General features: G+C 36.1%; 1 protein-coding gene across 8 annotated transcripts in view; it reads right to left on the bottom strand.

The window, feature by feature from the left end:
• The window catches only part of DENND1A (DENN domain containing 1A), a 522551-nt gene that overhangs the window by 347543 nt on the left and 151439 nt on the right, over positions 1-23569 (bottom strand). For all 8 annotated transcript variants that reach the window (XM_065928479.1, XM_065928480.1, XM_065928483.1 and 5 more), the window contains one exon: positions 5127-5176. In XM_065928479.1, coding sequence (XP_065784551.1) covers positions 5127-5176 — 50 coding nt within the window. The remainder of the gene's footprint in view (positions 1-5126; positions 5177-23569) is intronic.

Here is a 23569-nt window from a genome sequence, read left to right as displayed (position 1 = left end):
ACAGAACAAGTATCAAAACTAGAAGGAACAGCAGGGATCTAGTTCAATTCCCTCATTTCATCCATAAAGAAACTAAGGTGCTCATGGGAGAAGTCACTCGCCTAACAGTACAGAGCAAGTCAATGGCAGGATGAAAACTATAACTGAGGTCTCCTAGTTGCTACCCCTGATGCCCTGTCCACTAAAGCCCAATTGCTTCATGGTTCTCGAATGCTATACAAAATGGTCACGGGCACAGATTAACCAATAGTTCAAGTTAAACCAAGGGACTAAACCAAGGATGGAAAACAAGGGATGAGGTGGCCAAATGGATTCAGTTTTGAAAAGTACAGCAGAATGAATGTACAGAAGTGGAAGCAAGAAGAGAGGTCTGGGCAGACACATACTAATGTACAAATCAAGTGCCTCAGTTCCATCTTCTTTCAATTATCTGAACAAAAATGGGTTTAATTGTCTTCAGTTATCTGAATTTTCTACTTTTTCACAATAAATATATATTGCTTTTGAAATAAATGTTAAGAATGCTTGGTTAAAATGTTAACGGTGGTTATCTAGATAATGAGACTTTGGGTAATATGTATTTTCTCTGTTCTTTCGAGCTTAAAAAAACATGTTTCCCAGTGAGTATGTATCTTTTCCCCAAATAAAGAAATCTGTCTAAATAAAGTAAGAAGATAACTACAAAAAAAAAAAAAAAAAGAATGCTTGGTTAATTTGTGGTGTGATGGATCTAATGGTGGCAGTATGATATAGAACAAGTATGATGGAAATGGAAGTCATACAAACATGGATTTCAAAAACAGCTCTACCACTTACCAATGGTGGGACCTTGGGCACATTAATGAACCTATCTGAGCCTCTGCTTTCTCATATGTGGCTTTATGACCATGGCAATGTTGCCTTTAGTTGTAAGGCAACATTTAGATGTGTAAGCCTTTAGGGAAGGAAAAGAACAAAACACAATTCATGGCACATAACAGATATGTAAGAAAAGGGTAAACAGCATTAGAACCACATTTGCACCTGTGATCACATCCTAAATCATTAAATGCTGCCTCTGCCCTTGAAAAGACTGTCATTTCACTTCATGCTCATGTCACTTGTGCGTACTAGTATAATTAATAGGACAACTGAATGGTAGCTGGTTTTGTGGGTTCTGAAAGAAGACAAGCACAAACATGGAGAAGAATAGCTTTTCCATCATCCGATGAGTCTCCTGAGTGCTTTGACCAACTGAAGCAGGTTGCCAGCTATCAAGAGCAAGTAAGCAGCACCACAATACGAAGTGGTATTCAAACCTCTAAGAGACTGCTTTCATAAATAATAATAAAAAATTTTTGAGAGTGACACAAGGATCTCAGCACTATCACTTCACTGTTCCTTTCAATCAAGAGCTTCTAGTGTAGGGTAGACATAACTTTGGCTTGGGAATAAGATTACTGCTTTTTATTCCCCCAGCTCTATAATTACATAGTTGCAATATAAGTAAGGCATTTCACCTCTATAGATCTTACTTTCCCTTCTGTAAAACAGGATGCTTGAGTCAGATGAATTTCAGCTTTAAAGTCCTGTGGTCTCATTCCCACACATTTTCAAGACCCCCTTGTTGTGAGAGTCCAAGCTCTCCGGACACACACAGTATCCTCTCAGGAGGAGGCTCCACCTGCTCGGGTCAAATGATCTCTAGATCTCTAGGCTCATTCACAGTTTCTTCTCTACTTTGCTCTTCAGTGTTGGGATCTCCCATTTATCCCCTTCTTGCTGTCTTTGCAGTCTCAATACAAGCCTCACTCTCTATACAATGTTTTCTTTGACCATCTCTGTCTTTCTCAACCTCACCCAACGTAATGCTACACATTCTGAACCTTCCTTGGTTCTTTTTTAAAAAGAGATACCACCACCATCTATCACCAGGAGTTGCTGTGAAGAATAAACGAGGTATTACTGTAAAAATGTCCAGAACATTGACTAGAATCATTTAAGAACTGAAATACTAATTCCCTTCTTTCCCTCCCTTTGCTTGGTGACTGGTCTTCCAGTCACCAAGTGGTCTACTAAAAAAATGTACTCATTTTGGGAGGTGGACATCTAAACTGTGTTAACAGCCTAAGCAATCTTTGGGTAAGTCACAATTTCTCTACAACTCAGATTTCTTCCAGTGAAGAAAACAGCACTTGTTCTCATCTTTTATGATAGGAGGATAAAATGAGATAATACATGAGAAAACACTTTCTTTTGAAGAGCTACCAGCATTATTATTTTTCATAACTCCTAGCTTCAGAGAGAAAAATCTTAAAACAACAGATGAGACAGCAAGATGTCAATGTTAACGGATGATTTGATGATAACTGTGAAAATCCCACTCTTGATATATACCAGAAATATCAGAAAGTTGTATTACTGTTCCTTGAGGTAGAAAAGTACAGATACTGAAAAGATTAGGAAGATTTCTTTTTTGAAAATAATCACCTGGAGCATTATTTATCTCCCATGCCAACATATTTTCTAAGTCAAACAATATCCTAAATACATCTGGGGTTTCATGGGTCTTGGAATCTGGACATATTCATTTGACTGTGCTAACTGCAAGCTAATAAAAAACAGTGACATTAAAACTTCTGTTTTTTGTAAATAAACTTAATTGACTCAGTCAGTAAAGAGTCTCCCTGCAATGCAGGAGACCTGGGTTTGACTCCTGGGTCGGCAAGATCCCCTGGAGAAGGAAGTGGCAACCTGCTCCAATATTCTTGCCTGGGAAATCCCATGGACAGAGGAGTCTGGTGAGCTACAGTCCATGGAGTCACAAGTGTTGGACATGACTTGGTGACTAAACCTACCTACCTAAATTTAATTATTATCATCTTCTCTGCACTGAAGTATGCCACAGGTAGAAGTGGGGCAACAGAAAAGAAAAAATACAGTACCCCAAATAATGTGATTTATTTGTATCAATGAAAGTTATCAATGCCTACAAGGTAGGTAAAACAATACAATCTAAGAAAGAACCACTGCACACAGTAAAGGTTAAAATATACCCAAAAAGAGACATTTCAGTCCCAAATCTTTTTGTGAAAAAAAAATATGAGGAACACAATTAGAGGAGGTTAATTTGGAGAAAAGCATTTTAGAAGAAAGATGTTTTTCTAACAAAATAAAGACATCAGACATTACTAGTGACAAAACAAATTTTAGGACTATGATTTTAGTCCTAAGGGACTAAAACCTAAGGACTTTGCTTTCCTTTCATTTTAGAATATAATTACTCAGACAGGTAGGTAAGTAAAGATGGGTGTGTGACATGAGAGAGAGAGGGAAGGGGTGTGTGTGTCTTTGGAGGGATTTAATCTCATTGCACGTTTCTTCTAATATTAGTTTATAAAGTCAATTAAGGAATACCTATCCAAAATAGATCACCATTCTAACAAGGAGTCATATAAAAATATATTCTTATTTTTCTTTGTTAAACACCTTGCCACATTTTTAAAACATTTCAGCTTTATTAATCTGTATAAATATGTCCTTGCCATAATTTGTAATACATTTTATAAGCGACTGGAGGAGATTTCATGCATCGCTAATTCATACATACAAATGTGAAGTTTGCATTAAACCTCTCTAAACAAAACCCTACTTCCTTGCTTTTTTTAGAAGCAATAGGATAAAGAAGAGACAAGAGGACTCTCATTACAAAGACTGACCCTCTTAAAATTAAGGCTATTCTGTTCTTAGCATCAACCTGCTACTAAAACAGCCCTGGTACCAGGATTTTAAAAGGCCTGAGTCTGGAAAGACTACAGTGGTTGACTGGCTTAAAAAATAACATGTTAGAATCAGAGAAAACAGTGATTATAAGTGGTTGGCAACATTCCAGAGCTGCTTTTTAGTACTCCTTTGCTTTTTAGTACTCTTTTTAGACTCCTTTGGCTACCAACTCCCAACTCACACCATTCATAGGTTTATGCCAAATAAACCAGGACACTGCTACTACAAAGTGTAGAAAAGATCCAAGCAGAATATTACCCATACACACTTCAAATCACTAAATTCTTTCAGGCCTGCTTTGTCTGGGTATACTAAAATACACAACAGAACTTTCCTGAAGATGGGCACATTGTATAACTTTCTTGGAACAGATTTTGGCACTTATTATTTATAATGATATTTTCTAAAACCTCTATCACTAAAAGTAGAATTTATAATACATAACTATACAGTTTCATAGTTCAATTTTCCATGAAGAGAACATTACAAATAGGCAGCAATCAAGTGAAAAAACAAATGACTGCAAAAATAATGCTTAAACTATAAAGAAAAATATGCAGACATTTCTTGAAAATAAAATGATTGTTTTGTCATTTTATTAACACTGTTAATAAATGATAGTTTTATTAGTTAAAAAAATGTCTTCTAAGATTGTTTTAAAAGTAAGCCATTTATAAATAAGCTACTGGCTTATTTAAAAACAAAAACAAAAGTAGTCCCTAAGACTATTTTAATTATCTTCAAGTTATCATGTTTGTACTGCTTCAAGAGACAGTGAATCATAATGCAAATACTAAGGAAATATTCAGATGACTTATTTTTTAGTTTAGCGATCTACTGAAAATGCTTATTTCCCCAGAGATACTATTCTTAGCCAGCTACACAAAATTCAAGACGCTATTTGGCAACATGCCTTTGAAATAGCTGAATACCTTTGAACAAGTTGGGCCTATGTTGATTTAAAGTTGAAGTCTAACAAATTTAAAACAAAGTCAATATAATACTCATAAGGCAATATTACTTGGTTAAGTAAAATATATTCATATTTCAATAAAAATTAAATAGAACTGGATTAAATACTAACCATTCTTAATCATGGTTTGAGTCTGATAACCAAAATTTTTAAAATTAATGTTACACAAACTACATCACACAAACTAACCAGTGCAAAGCTCTAGGCTTTAAACTTTTTCATAGTGTCAATAAAATCCCCAGGAAAGGAGAATACTGTAACTCTCCTTGGAACATAGGTGTTTTAAATCATGGTTGAACAGACAGAATGTTAAGAATGGTATGGTTTTTATTTTCCATAGCAAGTTTATTGACACTTTTTTTTCTAGTAAAGTTTGAAAATCTGATACTACCTGTCCACATAGAAGGGGAAACAAAACTTGGTCAGAGTCTGTAGAACTTCCTGTGGAGAGAAAGAGAGATAATTTATACATCTAATGGGACCAATAAATCTAACATTAACCACGGCACACAATCTAGCAACTTTACCCTAAAGAAAGAGGAGACAGATGAAGAAATATGGGCTTTATCAATTACATGGGAGGAGTACCAGGCAGTCAATCATGAGAAATAATAAACATGATCAAACTTCATTAAAAATGAAAAATTAATCAAGAATCACACATGGGCAAGCAGCAGGAGTCGTGCAGGAAAGCTCTGAAGGGAGGGAGGCGGGTGGGTTGCTGAGTGTTAACACCCCTCCAGGGACCATCTCCAGCCTGACCATATGGATCAGAGTGAATAACACTGAGCCACATGGGTTTGGCCTGGCAAGGCCGCTGTTGCTGGCACCATTTTTGCCTGTTACCTAGGAACAGAGGGGGCCAGGATTAGACAACGCTTCTCAACATCAATAGGCCAAATCACAAGCAAAATAGAGAACCAACTTGAAGATAATTGTCCCCAAACATTATCAACTACATTTTTTTTAGAGTTTAAAACTTTATTTACTTACATTATTTACTTTATTACTTTATTTACATTATTACTTTATTTATTCACATTATAAAGAAGTTACCATTTCTGGCATGAATTTATTTTGTAATCAACTATAATAATTTTAAGGGTGCAGTATTTTTAGTCTTTATCATTAAATATCATTATCAAAATTGTACACACTTACCTGCTTGCAATTTATAAAAACCCAAAGCAAACTACCAGTTTAAATTTCTTTTTACAAATATGTAGGTATATAGCACCAAACATTATTCAGGGGAAGTAGGCAAAAGGGTACAAGAAAAACCAGACACTTTAAAGAGGTATTCATAAAAGAGAAACTTCTAACATTAGGAATACTATATGAGACACAATATAAAGTGGTATATGACTTTTCCAAATAGATACACTGCACATATAGAGAATATATACACTGCAACACAGAAACTCAAGTAATTATTATTTCCTTTGTAGAATTTTCTCTAACTTGACTTAATTTTAACTGCAAACTTGGATAGACCACAGTTGGTGCTTATCATAAGTTCATAGACCAATGTTATAAATTTTAAAAAAGTATTCCTTTCATGCATTTGATTTGCTTTTTAACAATTTAAAATCCCAACTTCAAGACAAAATGAAGAACACATTTTTCAGTCATTGAGAAGCTGGTTCAAATTAAAACAAACCTGCCCATTGCAAATCCTAATCCAAGTGATAAATTAAAGATCAGTTTACAAATGTAGCACTTTTCTAACCAATAATAATGAATTATCAATGCTAACTGAATTGATGCTTCTCGCTTCATTTATTTTTAAAACCAGTTCTATCATTCAAGAAATAAACCACATCAATCTAATAACCCACTCAATGAAGCAGAAAGCACATTGACTTCCTCTGCCAGAGCATGTTCTGCCTACATAATTCAATTGAGCATATCCTATTTTTTAATATCATTTTGGACTGGATGTATATCACAGCACTGTTAAGGCATGTCATGAAACAGAAAAGGAAAAGAAAAGTGAAAAATGGTGAGTAAGAATACTTCCGCATATCCTGGGGGCATTACTAATACATTAGTTAATTTCATAACACAGCATAGTCAAAGACTATATATATATATATATATATATATATACACATGTATGTATGTATGTATGTGTGTATGTGTATATATTGTTTTAAAATTCATGTTAAAATAAGGTGCAATAGGTAACAGGGAAACAGAAAAACCATGACAATTTCTCAATGCATAACGTTATTATCAGGCCAATACTGGCAAAGAGATCATACAAAATATTCATTTTAATGTCTGCAGTTTTAATTATAAAATATATTATAACCCCCCCCCCACAAACAAGGCTCTTAGGATTTAGAAGCAAAATGAAATTCCTTACAAATTCCTTTCACATCAAGTTTCAAACACCACAAAGCATTGCTTGCCTCCAGTTTATGTACCAAGCATTCTTTAAAACTCAGTCCTCTTGTGCTCACTCATTGCCAGCATCAGCTACAAAGACATTTTATCCTTTACCCTTCAAAAGTTACAGGTGCAGAAATACTCTTCTACTCTATACTGGAGTTGAGCTGCCAAAAGGCCTCAAGATTTTTTGAAAGAAAGGACCCCCCATGGCTACAGCGGAGTCAGAGAAATCTAATATGACCAACTTATTACTTACTACAATATAGAGACTACTTACCACTTTCTAATGTCAAGAGTAATAACCAACCATGAACTTGTCTGTCAGATAATAATAGAAGAAATATCAAAATACCCAATGTAGGCCGAGTATAACCCACCTCCCAAGAGTTTTCCTTTTTACTCAAGAAAGCAGTGGTAAGTCTAATTAAGCAATGGGATGGGGGAGGGGAGGAGGGAAGGAAATAAAGGCAAATGTAGGCACATGTTTGTGTATTACAATATGTTTCTTCATGTTTGTGATATTACAAGAGCTTGATATTCCAATTTAAGTCAAACAACATGGTGGTGTGCTGTCAGAGAAGAAAACAAAAATGAGCATTACTCTATGTTAGGCATATTCACACATTATCTCAATCAGAACTGAAAAATTAACTTCTCAGTTTGGGAAGGGGAGGACAGGAAGAAGGGGAAAACAAGTAATGTTTGCTATAAACAAAAACTGAAGAAATAAACCAATTTTCTTAATACTGATGTTCTCCCCTATACATAAACATTTAACTACCTGATCCTCTCATTCCAAAGAAAAACACAATTAGTTTGATATGAAAAGTACCACTCTCCGAGAAAGGGGACTTTAAAAACCCTGGTTTAAACCTATTTTGAGCATTATGCTTATAGGACAGTATCCCCCAGTCTTTCAATATTAACTTCACTGGGAAAACAGTCACTAGCCAGTTAGCAACCCCTTTTTCTCTCTAGAACCTGTGTCTCTGGCTAGAGAACTTTCTTTGTGGAAGGCAATTTTCTTGTTTCCTCCTCTCTGTCTCTGTCTCTCTCGCCTACCCAAGCTCTTTCAGACAACTAGCCTCAGTACAACCTCAACTGCCACATAAATCGGTCTTCGAGATGCAGTACAGCTGATGAAATGTAAATGACCTCATTGCTAAGGCAGGGGGTGGGGAAGATTGTGCCAGCTCTCCAGATCAATTCCCAAGTTTATATTTTCACAAATCTTTTTATGTACAGTTTGATTTTTTAACATTTTAATGAGCAAAAAGTGCATCTATAGTAGCCAGTCACCACAGTTAAAGTGCAGGGCATGAACTAGATCCCAGGAGGGAACCAGTCCACCATGTCACCACTGGCTTTAGGACATTCGCCACCTGGTTCCATGTCCCCAGGTTCCAACTCTTTTCATAATCAAAACACTGCTGACATTATAAACCCCAGACGGGTTTTCTAAAATCCCTCCCAATCAATATATCCAACACATAACTTATTGGAGACAACACTGAGCTCATTGATTAAGGTGAGTTCAGTAGCAAAGTTTTCAAAATAAATGAGACAAGAATACAGCATTCAACCCCTTTGTGTCACCAGACAATTTATGAAATAGGCAATTTCCAAAAGGGCTTTTCTTCCCAACACAATATGCAATACTTCATGTTGGAAGAAGTAAGAGCAGAGGGGGCAGGGAGAAAGCGTGGAGTGCGGGTAGTTGTGCTAACCTTTCAGTTATATGTATATTAAGCAGCAGATCACACAGTACAGGAGAAAAGCAACATCTACAAAGCTCTGCCCACAAGGAGATAAACCAAATCTCAGAATGTGAACCAAAATATGAAATCAACAACCCTAATTCTGGATGTACTTGTAAATGAAAATCAGAAATGAACTCAAGATTTATTTCAGTCTTCTTTGGATTCACTTCACCCAGTTTGAATTCTCATAAAGTCAGACGGCCCAATAAGGGAACTTATTCCGATATGGACAAAGTAAATAATGTTCTGCTGAAACTGAGATATTCCCTTAAAAATCTGGTAAAAGTTTACATTATAATATTATCTATAATATAATTCTATCTGGAGGCAAAAAAGTTCGAAGACTAAATTTAATTTAGTTAACAAGGATTATTAATAATGAGAAGGCTAAACCAATTCCCCCTGGATTTGGGGTGTGGAGTGAGAGGGTATATGAGATCCTGCAACACCCATCAGTTCAGATGTCAAATACTTTGTTTTCATTACTTCACTGAAACCCATAAGCAAAAATTAGTTGTATTTAGTAGATTAAAACAACTGACAGTCAAACACAGACATACATACTCCACAAATAAATGCCACCTGAAAGACAAAAATGCATGCTGATTATAATGCCCAGTGGGGATACAAAATGTTGGGAAATGAGGCACATTCTCAATAGCTCAAAAGGAAAAAGAAAATGTATGCAGGAAAACATTTAAATAGAGCAAAGAGATGGTGTGAATAAATGAATGTATTTTAAAATATGTAAAGCTATAATCAGCCTCTTTGTAGATTGCTGGTATAGTGTTCGATAGTTTACCTTTGTCCAAAGATAGGGTGAAGGAGGAAGAAGCAGGGAGACAGTAAGAGAGCATTTTCTGGGTTTTTCACATCTAATTTATTTGTTCATTTCAAAAAGCAGATGTAGATCAGTGGAGCCCAAATACTGTTTCACTGTTTCCAAATACTCTATTTCTAAAATACTCTGTTTCTATGCTTAATTTTTCTTTTTTAATAGCATGAGGGAAATGCTGACCCTCTAAGTCTTGCAATTGAGATCAGTGCAACTGACTTGAAAGAAAAGTCTTTGACTGATGATCTTAAAACTCGAGTTGAAAGTTAAAAACAGAACATACACAAAATCCAAACATAAAAAAGCTAACAAAATTTCTACTTTAAGCCATTTCAAGTTAAAACCAGGGACTCCAAGTGAAAGCTAACAGAGGTTTTAATGCTTGTGATTAAGAAGAGTAAAATAGAATGGTAAGGTCTTAGATGCTTAATTAGCACTAAGTTTAACGAGGTTGATCAGAAATTTCCTAAATATGAAAACAGGAAATACAATTTTTCTTCTTCACTAGAAATGTCAAATTAAACCCAAGATCTATACTATAGTTACAACCAAATTTTTGTATTTTTTTTTTCAGTGAGAAAAAGCTTTGAATAAGGGATTTTACAGAAAGGCCTTTCAACACCCAAACATAAAAGCCGGGTCAAATTTCTAACAACGCTGCTCAAATGCTACATACAGAGTCTGCTTCTTTTCTTTGGTTATTGCAGTACTTACTCCCAGTTCACTTTTTATAAACTTTAGTTAATTTTGAGCCATACATATGTTATCACTATACTAACTTGTGTAATATCTAATATGCATAGTTAATATGGTAATTAAAAATTAAATTATAATAATATATAGAAATTCACCATTTTCTATATCATGTATCATATACACTTTATATCTAAATTATCAAGGACATTAAGTACATCAGTGGAATGCTTACAACAGAAGAGTCACCTCTAGAACTAATTCTAAATCTAAATCTTTGTGACCTTTGAAGTCCAAAGTAAAAATACTGAATCTTATAAAAAAGTTTAAACTCTACACAATCACTTTATCCTTTTGTATTCTTCCCTTTCTTTAAATATTACTTAAACCAAAGTTGTCCCCAAATTACAATATTATGCAACATCCTATATTCTCAGATTTCATTATTTAAACCTTACAGCAAAAGGTTTGAAAATGAGAGAGCTATATTTATAAGGTCAATGTTAAACACTAATAATCTTTTTTACACTGTTTCAAATACTTCCAAAACAAATGATTTGGTTAGAATCTCCACAGTTAGCATTCAGAGGTATCAGAAATACAATTCCTTACACTTAACAGTGTTACTCTACAATATTTTGCTTTGTTCATTTCCCTAAATCTTTCAGATCCTATTGTCTGAACATTTATGTTATCAATTTATCTAAAAGAAAGGTTGGGGGAAAATGCAGGGGCAAGGTAGGGGGGAACATTGGTGGGGGACACATAAATCAGAACGTACCAAAGGAAGAGAGTCCCAACAGTGAAAGTGCAAATATCATTTTACTGAAGCAACTTGCCCTCAGGATGATACTACTCAAAAAAAAAAAAAAAAAAAACCACTAATAGAAATACTATTTTGTAAGCATATTAAAAACTGTCAGATTTTAAATATTTTAAATGTTCACAAAAATGTGCACAGATGGGCAACTTTTCTATTCACATTAATCTAGGAAAAAAATCTTTCATTATCAAGCTCAAAGTCCTTGAATTTTTTAAACTTAATTGTGCCTCTGTTTCTTAGAATTCACACCCCAAGGCCAAAGCTTTCCTGCCACCAGCCCTTCAAATCTGACTTGGACATTACACGGGAGGAGGCTCCAAGCCTCCCTGAGGTCTCACTCCTTTTACAACACGAGAAAAAGCAGTCGATAATGGGCCCATGCTGAATTCACTGCTCTCCATGTCTCCTCTTGGGACACAAGCCTAGCAGATGTGATAAAAACTGTGTCAGAGAAGTGGCTCTAGTTTGTGCCTTAATGACAACTTAAACCTCTAAACCAATACAACCAAAGGACTAACAGAACTGGCTGTTACCTCTCTCTCCTGCCAATCTTCGAATATCTCTGAACTAAATTAGCACCTCTACCCACAACATCCCCTGCCACCCCACAAAATCCATTCTAATTTTAAAAGATAAATGAATTCAGCAAACACATTGGCGGCACAAGTGTCTGGGCTGTGTGTGTGTGTGTGTGTGTGTGTGTGTGTCCTATAATTAAGCCCTAGTACATACTTCACGTAGTTTATGTTTTTTCAAGGTATGATTGTATATTCAGGTATCTTAAAGAACTGCCTAGTATATTTCTTTTGATCACCATTCTGATAACCATACATACATACATACATACATACAACTGGTAGCCTTACAGTTTCCCAAAAGTGCCTAAAGGCCTAACAGTTATTTTTAAATACATTCAACCATAGGAAAGAAAAGTGATATTCTGAGTTACTTAAACATTCTAATTATTAAAATTTATACAGGAGAATTTTTAAAACCATGGGTGGTTATACTTTTCTTTTAACTTGTAAGAACTCTTTGTCTAACCTAATGATATGGTACCAAAAAAAATAGATTTAAATGTGTACTTCTGATAACATTTTCTAAATTCTATAATTCAGCCTTCAGATGATAGGCCTTTTTACCCAGTATCTTGAAAGCCTATTCAGTCACAATTGCATACCCACTTAATCAGCAATCATTGTTCTGGGATGCAGGACTTTGTTGTCAAGACAAGCACCAAAACCTTAAAAAAATTTTTTCAGAACTGGCATAAGAAAAAAGTGATCTTTGTCAGACAAGGACAAATTTATGCAAATCTTTTATAAACATTCACAAACATTTATTTAGCTTTTGAAATGTTGGCCTCATTTGAGAGCATGAAAATGAGGGGGAAGTAGGAAAACGCAAAGGACAGCTTAGAAGCTGGCACGCTACATAAATATTCAGAAGGAAGATTATAGGATTCATGTTAGGCTGTCTTAGGCTTCTCCAAAGTCCACACAGAATAGCAAAGAACAAAACTAACGAGAAGTACAGCAGATGTTAGACAATGCATCAGCCTCTTTTCCTCTCACTTGGCTATACTTGGACGCTTTTATATTTTCTTTCAATATGGTTAGGTCATTCAAGGATTCTCCTATAGACTATGTATTGTGGCTACAGATCTATAAGCTGGAGGTCTGTCAGCTTTCCAAAAGTTTCCAATGAAAAGGCATTATGCAAATTATACTTCTCTTACCCTCTTTCAGGGGGGAAAAAAGCCTCCAGTATGCAGTCATCGGAGTATTGGAAGCCCCAGCCTTCATTTCTGTATAGCTGTGTTTGCCTCAGGGCCACGCTGCTTGTTTTGACAGTGGATCCCCCTAGATAGTTGGGATTAGTCGAGCTTGTTTAGATAAACTTGAAATCAAGGCCTTCTCTAGGTAGACAGCTAGATGTAGCTACCGAGTTTCCAGCTGCCTCCTCCTTTCATCCCCAAACAACTGGAGATTCACAGTAGCTATCACAGCCACAGGCTATGTCACATACATAAGTACAAAATTAAAGGCTGCTAAAAGAAGCCTTTGTAAGTCTTAGTGCTAAAATAAGGAATCTGTACTGCTTGGTTTATACAAATTATTCTAGCACTACCAGTATGGAACTGAAATCATCAGTTAACAAGGCATATTAATCAAGGTTCCCAGCTCCTTCAAGTAGACAGGATCATAGTTTGATAATATACCTAACCTTCTGCTTCTTAGCTCTTGTATGAGAGTAACCACTTAAAATGTTGAAAAGGAAATAATAGGCTTTATTTATCCAATGGCAGGGGATGTCAGACACTGTCAACCAACACTGTGAGTCGAATATGAAAATCAGAATGTAAATATCAAACCCACTTTTGAGAGAGAATTATTTAGCAATTGATTAGACAGGGCCTCAGTACACCATCATCTCCAATTACAGAACTGTTTCACAATCAACTTTTATTTTCCACAACTTGCAAATTCTGATGGAACAGTATCAGGAGGATTCAAGAACTGGGGAAATTTATACTCAGAGCATAACAGATCGATGACATCTCATTACAAAGACAGAAGGCAAGTGATATGAAACACTATTGATATAAAAAGTATACAATTCAAATAGCTTTCTAAAATCTAACACTCAAAGATTTTACTCCTTTGCAACTAGAAAATGTCTCTTCAGAGCACCAGGAAACTATAAAGAAAATAATTCAATTCCACATATAAGTTTTATTTCACATTACATATCTTGCTCCAACACATTGATGTTTACCTGAGGCTGCCTAGGATAAACTAAACACAACTGAAATAGATTTAAACATTTTCCAGAACTATTATGTGATAAAGCATACAAAAGACTTCTGACCATACTGTCAAGTCACACAGGCAATTTTCAAGCAAATTCATGTATCATCAATGAAAATGTGCTCTTATAACTTTACAGTTAAGTCACTACTTAAAAGAAAAGACTTAAGACACATAAGAAATTCTGAAACTGCAGTCATCATTTGAAGTTTTCTTATGAAAGTTTTCAGTTATTTCATGTACAACTACCAACTAAAGAAGGACACACCAAACTTCTTCTATAAAGGGTCTAGTAGTAAATATTTTAGGCTTTGTGGGCCACTTAGAGTCCCTGTCACAGATTTTTCTGGGTTCCCCCCTTCACCAACTCTCCAAAAAAAATAAAAACCATCTTAGCTCAAAAGTCACAAGAGAGGAAAATAAATAACAGCAAAAATAAACACACTTTGATTTAGAGTGTCAAGAAACCTGGTCTTACCAAAGTATTGGTCAAGTATTACCAAAACAAACTCACCAACACTTCAAAACTCAAATATAGAAATTTCTGAAAAGTAAAATGATAGTGCCAATCATGTTAGTTGTCTGGTGATCCAACAATTCACACATGATCATTGCTAAATGGCCAAATGTCTACTGTATACAAACATGCTCTCTTTTGGAAAAATGATTTAAAATACAAAGAAGTACAAAGAATTAAAAAGAAAACATATTTCCACTACTCAGAATTCACAACTGTTTTGTGGCATGGACTCTTCAGAGAAACAATTTCTTATTATATTAATAGTTCACTACTACAATTAAGGTACAGGAGTCTTCTTGACAGAAAAATGGATTCATTTTCTCTGGATTCTTAAGAGCTCTTCAATTTCAGAGTTATTTTGTTTATAATACTTTTAAAAATAATTTTACTGAAGTATAGTTGATTTATAATGTGTTAATTTCTGCAGTACAGTAATGATTCCATAGTTTAAAATATTTTAGAAAGCAACATTAAATAAGAAAAAAGCTTTTTCTGGTGCTTTCTAGGCCACTCACTCAAATACATTTAAATGTACACCCAACGTGCTATTGGATGTAGAATGCAGAAGAGCCTCTTCTTGATTCTCTCACTTCTCAATTTCTGCTCCGCTCTCCAACTCCTTTTCCCTTATATGGGTTTCCCAGGGATTTATCTTCCTTCTCTCTCTGTATCCTCCTCCATTAATACAGTCTACTTTACCATCACTGTGTCAATGACTCAAACTCAAATCTTCATTTCTAAACTACCTCTCCAGTTCCAGGTGCCCATTCCAACTTTCTTTTGAACACTTCTTCCCCATGTACCATAGGTACTTCAAGCTCAACATGTTGAAAATTCAGATGCATCATCTAGGTCCTAGTACACTGCTCTCTGCTAATCCCTTTCACGCCAAGAGAACAAGAAAGAATTTCACTACTTGTTGGGGTACAGATGATCCATTCATGTGACTTTGATTCAAATATTTGCTGTGGTTGTTGAATTTCAAAATAACTCTGAAGAAGCCTTCCCAAGTGTCAATTAACAAGAAAAAGAACAAGAGAGTCCCAGAAATCAAGAATTATTTCAAAGTCATTTCTAGAAAAAAACTGGTATATTTCCCTAAGATAATTTAGTGCTAGACAACGTGCTAATGACCCTGTCTGCATGGAGTTTTCAATCTAGTTGGAAAGACAGATGCTATGCAAAGGAATATGCTAATATACTGTTAAAATTGTGACAGTGCACTCTCTTCAGTTTTTTCACAGCTTCTAAGACAAAATGACAGGGGCTTGAATTTAGATGAAAGGGTCAAGAAAGGCATCTCGAACGGCAACATTTTGAGCTGAGACTTGAGGAATGAGCAGAAAAGCTAGACAGAAAAGCTAGATAGCATATGAAAAAGCTACCAACAAAAGTTTGTCTAGTCAAAGCTATGGTTTTTCCAGTCATGTATGGATGTGAGAGCTGGACTATAAAGAAAGCTGAGCGCCTAAGAACTGATACTTTTGAATTGTGGTGCTGGAGAAGACTCTTTAGAGTCCCTTGCACTGCAAGGAGATCCAACCTGTCAATCCTAAAGGAAATCAGTCGTGAATATTTATTGGAAGGACTGATGCAGAAGCTGAAACTCCAGTACTTTGGCCACCTGATGCAAAGAATCAACTTATTGGGAAAGACCCTGATGCTGAGAAAGATTGAAGGTGGGAGGAGAAGGGGACAACAGAGGATGAGATGGTTGGATGGCATCACTGACACGATGCACATGAGTTTGAGTAAACTCTGGGAGTTGGGAATGAACAGGGAAGCCTGACGTGCTTTAGTCCTTGGGGTCGCAAAGAGTCAGACACAACTGAGCAACTAAACTGAACTGAGGTGTTTACCAGACAAAAACTACAAGAAGGATAGGGAGAGGAAAATAAATAACAGCAAAAATAAACAACAGCATGAGCAACAGCCCTCGGCACATTCAAAGAAATAAAATAAGCATGGCATGATGGAACAGAGGAGGAAAGGAGAGAATGGCAGAGGTCAAATCACGCGGGGTGTCAGAGGGCATGTTAGGGAGTCGGACCTGATTCTTGGGCACTGGAAGTCACTAGGAAGGTTTGAATCTTCTGCAACCCACTTGAATGTCACTTCCTAACCTTTCTGTCTACTCCCAGGTCTTCTAGATTCCCAGGGGATTCAGAAGCTCTTCTCAGTGAGCTCCTTCAGTCTCCTGAGCTCCCATACCAATCCTATTGCCATCACGCCTATCCTAAGACTATCCATAATCTCAAGACCCTCCATTTCCACAGGAGGGGAAAGACACACAACCGGGTGCCTGTCAGACCTCTGAGATGGAAGAGGAGCCTCAGTAATAACCCTGGCAGCTGAGAGAGGGGTTGTGGTTGAAGACAGCAACATAGGAACTATACCAGATTTGAATAGGATCAGCTTAAATCTCCCTTCAGAACCTAACAGTCTACATGTCTTCTTGTTTAATCTTCATAGGAAAGCAGTGAGACCAAATGGACAAAGAAGAACTGAGTTTATCAGAGAGTCAATATTCATTCTTAATACAGAAAATGAAAAGAATAGAGAAAACTATTAAATCTATATAAAATGTAACATTAGTCATTCCTGTCAAAGGTTTACCATTTATGACTTAAACCTAAGAATTACATATATAATTTAAAGCACCTAATTGATTTATCTAAGTTCCTCTGTTTCAGCCTGTATTTTGTTTTCCATACACCAACGGTCACCTGCCCTTGGGAGGAGGTTAAGCGACAAGTGAAAGGAGACTGACAAAGCAGCCAATGTCATGTTTTGTGCTAGAAGCTTTACATATATAAACACAATGATCCTACGAGTAATCTGATGTTGACATTATCACTTACCTGCTTACACATGAACTGAGCCTTGAAAGTCAGGTAAATTTATTTTCTGGTAGAATAGCTAAGTAATTTGCCTACCTGGAAACAGACAGTGATGGAAAAGCTAAGATTCAAACCCAACTTCATCTCTCCTAGGAGCTCAAGCTCCTCTCATCTTATTTTCAAACTACAGCAGTGGAATAAAAGATTTTTGTTGTTCTGTCAAAAGCCTTAGGTTATGGTAACCTTATGTGCAAGCTCGCCCAGCTTACCCTGGTTATGCTCATTCAGTTCAGTTCAGTCACTCAGTCATATCCGACTCTTTGTGACCCCATGGACTGCAGCATGCCAGGCCTCCCTGTCCATCACCAACTCCCGGAGTTTACTCAAACTCTAAACAAGGCAACATGTTTGAAATATATTCAAATATAAGAATCTTAAATTCCTGTTAGGCAAGGTGAGATTTAATAAATGTGTGTTTTGGTTTGTCCTACTTTGTTCAAATTCTAAGCCCAAAGATCATAGTGTGAACGCTATTTGGTTGTTTATTATTATATATCAAATATTTGCCTATTAACATCCATGTACAGTACCAGGTCCTACAGATGAGACATGTAGCAGGCAAGTATCCCTGACTTTGTCTCGGGGAGAAAAAGAATATGTAAACAACCATGTGCAATAAAGTGTTTTAAGTTTTCTGACAGAAGTATGGTCAAGGAAAAGGCAAGCACTATCAAGTCCACCCAGGGGAAGTCAAAGACTCCTCAGCGGTGGTCATATTTCAGTTGACTTTTGAGAGGTGGGTCAGCATTTACTAAACAAGCAGACTAGGTATTTAAAATATTATATAAATGTCAAATAGTTAATAATATTTAGAATATTATATAAATATTATATACATATGAAATATTATAGAAAAATATTTCAGGGATAAAGGCAATGTGAAACAGTATTACATATTTCACAAGGTTGATATGACAGTACATGACTTTTGGTAAATTCAATTTTTTTAAAAAAACAATGTTAATTTTCTTTTCCATTTCTACCCACCAACTCTACCTGCTATATAGATATAGATATACATACACAATCATATGTACACACACAAACTAGTCCACAGTCTAGGCTTCATGTTGTATCACATTTGAAATCTGAAACTGACCAAAGTCTGAAATTATGGCAGCTAGAGGAATATTAATTCCGCTGCATATAAGTATTTTTTCAAATGAAAGTAAACACAAATAATACAAAATACTACCTGCAACTAAAAAGGCTAATTTACAAGGACAGTGGGACCCATTACTAAATTTGAGGTTTTAAAAATGGAAAGTCTCAATATACAGATTTAATAGCAGAAATAAATAAAAGTAATTAGCTATTTAAAATCCTTTTATTACCATTTAAAGAGTTTCCATATTTTCTGTACATTTTCAGTTCAGTTACTCAGTCGTGTCCAACTCTTTGCGACCCCATGAACCGCAGCACGCCAGGCCTCCCTGTCCATCACCAACTCCCAGAGTCCACCCAAACCCATGTCCATTGTGTCGGTGATGCCATCCAACCATCTCATCCTCTGTCGTCCCCTTCTCCTCCTGCCCTCAATCTTTCCCAGCATCAGGGTCTTTTCAGATGAGTCAGCTCTCTGCATCAGGTGGCCAAAGTATTGGAGTTTCAGCTTCAACATCAGTCCGTTCAATGAACATTAATATTCAGGACTTGTTTCAGGTCATATCTCTTCATCTTTACTTGACAAAGTACTCTCTCTTACTTTTCTGACCTCTCTAAATTTTGCTCTAGAACAGTGTGTACTTAGAAAGAAAAGATTTTTCAGAATTCTTCCTAGGATCAGTCTGAAATTCTCAAGGCAATGTTACCACACATAACCCTAATACCTGACAAAACAAAGGCACCAAAACCAGGTTACCCTGTTACCTTGCATCTGTACCCTAGAAAAAGTAGGCACTCTATAATAATTGGCTACTGTTAAATGTCAGGTATTATTCTGAGCACTCTACACATTTCAAATCATTTTAAACCTCACAAGAATCCCAAGATGCCTTTACTGTAATTATCTCTAGATTACAGGTGAGAAAATGAAACCCCAATGACGTAAATTCCAGTAAATGACAGAGCTGTCTCCAAAAGTTCTGTGCTATCCTTTCTGGAATCTGAACTCCTTAGCAATTATGTCTGTGTATTAATACACTTCATATTCACAGTTATTCACTGACCCCTAATTTATCCTAACTGCTAAGAAGAGCCAGTAATATCGACTACGGTCATTCCTATATTTGAAGAGTTCACAGTAAATAAATAATACAATTATTTATTGGGCTTCCCTGATAGCTCAGTTGGTAAAGAACCCACCTGCAATGCAGGAGACCCTGGTTTGATTCCTGGGTTGGGAAGATCCCCTGGAGAAACTATAGGCTACCCGCTCCAGTATTCTTGGGCTTCCATTGTGGCTTAGCTGGTAAAGGATCCACCTGCAACGTGGGAGACCTGGGTTCGATCCCTCGGTTAGGAAGATCTCCTGGAGAAGGGAAAGGCTACCCACTCCAGTATTCTGGTCTGGAGAATTCCATGGACTATAACAGCCCATGGGGTTGCAAAGAGTTGGACACGACTGAATGACTTTCACTCACTCAAACAATACAATAAAGGAACTGATGCTCAAAGTACTCTCCAAGCGCTGAGGATAGAGAGACTAGGTCAGGGTAAGTTTCACAGAGGAAGTGACAATAAACTGGGCATTTAATGTTGAAAAGAAGTATGTTGGATGGGAGGGAAATGAGAAAGGCATTTCAACCGTAAAAATATCTTGGACAAAAATATAGAGGTGGGAGAGAGCTAACCATGTTGGGAAATAGTGAAACATTCTATCTATGTCTGGTTATAAAGGGAAGTGGTAGGAAACCAGGCTGGAGGCCAGGGCAAGGTGATGGGCCTTAAATCCAAGTTAAAAAATTTGAAGTAGAGATCTTGAAGGCACCAGGGAACCACCAGGAGTTTTGACGTAAGAGAAATGGTGTGATTTGATTAAGGTTTTAGAAAGATATCTCTGGCCATCTTATAGAAGGTACTGATTACAAGGTCATTGGATTGTAGGTCATTAGGAAGACTCCACAGGAAAGAAGATGAGTGTGAATGAGGAGGGAAACAGCAGAATAGGACAGACTAGAGAGCAATTTAGGAGGGATAATAAACAGGATTTGGTGCAGGCTTGCAGGTACATCCAAATGAGCAACAAGGACTGATAAAGTAAGGCTAAAGTTAAGACTCAGACTACAGCTCCCAAAAGCAAGCATAATCCACTTAGTTATCAGAACTGAGTAACTCACCAGAAATTAAGACTCCAATAGTATTCAGAAATGTCTAAAATAGGCCAGAGCTTTTTGGGAGCCAAAATAAAACCAGGAGAATACTTCTAATAGGAATATATAAGTAAGGATTATGCAACTTTATTTCCTAGGGTCAGGTTCAAGTAAGTAGTAGTACAACATAGCTGTATAGCCTGGCATGACTTCAGAAAGAATAGCTCAAAAAGAATTTGTCTTTTTAATGAGTTCCTTCTATATAAATGTAACAGCTGGAGAATGACCAAATTGGGACAAAATCTTCAACTCAAAAGAGCCTTAAATCAGAAAATGTATCAATTTTTCAACTGAATTTGGCTAAATGTTTAAGGTTTTGAAATACAGTTTCATTAAGAAGCCAATCCAATCCCACCCCATTCTTAAAATCACCCTTTTCTGGAAATGGGGTGGGAGGGTAGGGAATGAAAGATACACATATGACAAGAATAGCACCCATTATATACAAAGTGGTTTTTCTTCAGCAAACACTAAAAGTTTTCAATCAAGGTAATAAATTTGACTTATAACAGCATAGGGAGAAATAAGAGGCAACCTGTGAAAGATTATTTTTTAGGATTACTTTTTCCCATTCATGAGCCTATAACTTGTAAAATATTTAAATAAGAATGGGACGCTTTTAAATATACATAAAGAAGCAAGCACTTAATTTGGGATGTATTTATATACCTGCAATCTTATCAATGGATTTTTTTGAATCTGTAATGTGTCCCTCAAAATAGCTACATTTGATGATAGTAAAGACTGCCCTACTTGAAGAAAACTGCTTCAGCCTGGTGCTTTGTTGCCATTACGCTAAACAATTACTTCCTAGGTTTTAGGGTCTGAAGAAATTAAGAGCTTCTATCTGTGGATGAGAAAATTACAATTCTACCTACAATTGCAGACTGACAAGCTATTAAGAAATATGGAAATCGACCTTTTTGAGTAAGAGGGTTTGAAAAAAATCCACGAATCAACACTGACTTTTAGAAAAGCACACAACTAAAATAGACGTAAAAGATGATCTTCTTTAAAGGCACCTCCAAGACCTTCCACTTGAGTTTCTCTGTACCACTCTTATTAACTTTACTAACTTCTATGGCTTCACAACACAAAGAACAGGAAACTGCAGAACTGTGATTACATAGTGGTTTCACTACCCAAAGCTTCTAGTTTTCAAAGTAGTATTTCCAATTTCTGGCCATGCCATTGTTCTATAACCTATCAAAACACTCTGAACATGTATTATCTTTGGGGGAGATGAAATCTTCTACTTCTTCCTTCTTCTTTACCTGGTACAGTGTCCAGATCATATTCTGCAGATACTGTACTTATTAATCTCTCACTCAATTAATGCACAAAATCAAATCTAGTCTCCAACACAGTTTCTGCCACCAAAAACAGACATAGAGGACAGGGAACCGAGAAAATGTAACTACTTGTAAGTTAGCATTTTTAAAGCCAGATTTTGGAAACATTTTAAAGGGTAGCCTCTTGAAATCTTACATAAGTAAATCCCTTGGATAATATTCAAATCAATTGACAAATTCTGTTCCATGGCATAGAGTCTCATTAAAAGTTTCCAGGACCAAACCTGACTTCACCATTTAAAATGAATCAAATCTGAATGAACTGTATGAGTGGGCTGGAAGCCCTACTTTTAAAGAAAAAGAGGGGAGAAAGAAAGCTCAAAAGTTTCCAACAAGATGGGAAACACCCAGGTCCAATTCCATTCTTTGTGAGCTTGGTGAATGCAAGACCCAAAAAACCACAAACCCAAAGTCTCAATTCCAACTGGTGGATTCTATCACTTTGACAAGTCACTATAGAAAGATCAGTGGAATCTTTGTGGAATCAATGTCACGCTTTGTACAAACCAGGTACACTACTGCTTATGTTTCTCTGCTTAACAGTTAAACAATGGGAAAATCAAATTTTATCACTTGTTTTCCATTTTGTGTAAATACTGTACATGTGTGTCGTATTATACAATATTGGTGCTATGAGGCTTCCTTTCGCAGTAAGGAAAAATGTAGGAGCTGTACATTATATCTGTAGCTTTATTAGAGAGTATTCTTTCAATTCATCAGGGTAGGAACAAGTTTTGAACAGAAATGTCCAACCTCTGGCTCAAGATTTTGAAGAAAATAACTTGGAAGTTTCCATACACAGCTGCTCACTAAAAGAAGGAGGCAATCGCCAATACATAAGTAGGGAGTCTTGATTAAATATTATCTCTGTTGCCTTTCAAATCAGAATCTTTCAATCTACATATATACTGTGAATAACTGAGCTTAAATTTTTTTTTTAGAGCATACCTGAAGAACCATGAACAGATGAAAACTCCATATTTAAGCAATTACATGCAACTCAGAAATGCCAATTTCCATCACAATTAGCCTAAGTTATGCAACATATTTTTGTTCCTTTTTAGTATATAGGTGATGTATGTTTTTACAATTTGCTTAACTGCCTATAGTGAAATTTAAAAATCACACAGACCATATAAAACCATAAAAGAAAGGGTACCTTTTTATTTTTCCCAGTGTACCATGTTTCTACATTGCTTATGGAGCTTATACAAGAAACACTGTTAGTTTCTATATAAAGATTTCCATAAAATTTTTATAGATTCTATAAATGCATAAAGATTGTTGGTTTCATTATAACCTCTGTTTCAGTGCCATTGGAAAGAAAAATTACCTGAAACTCTGAAAAGCGATCTACAAATACAGGGGTGGGTAGGTATGTTCAGACTTCTAGCTAAAGAACTCTAAGACATTTGCTATATTTCATCAAAATATAG

This window comes from Muntiacus reevesi, chromosome 3 (assembly GCF_963930625.1).
Source record: "Muntiacus reevesi chromosome 3, mMunRee1.1, whole genome shotgun sequence".
Taxonomy (NCBI): domain Eukaryota; kingdom Metazoa; phylum Chordata; class Mammalia; order Artiodactyla; family Cervidae; genus Muntiacus; species Muntiacus reevesi.
The sequence above is the reverse complement of the archived record's forward strand: the minus strand, read 5'-3'. Positions and strand labels throughout refer to the sequence as shown.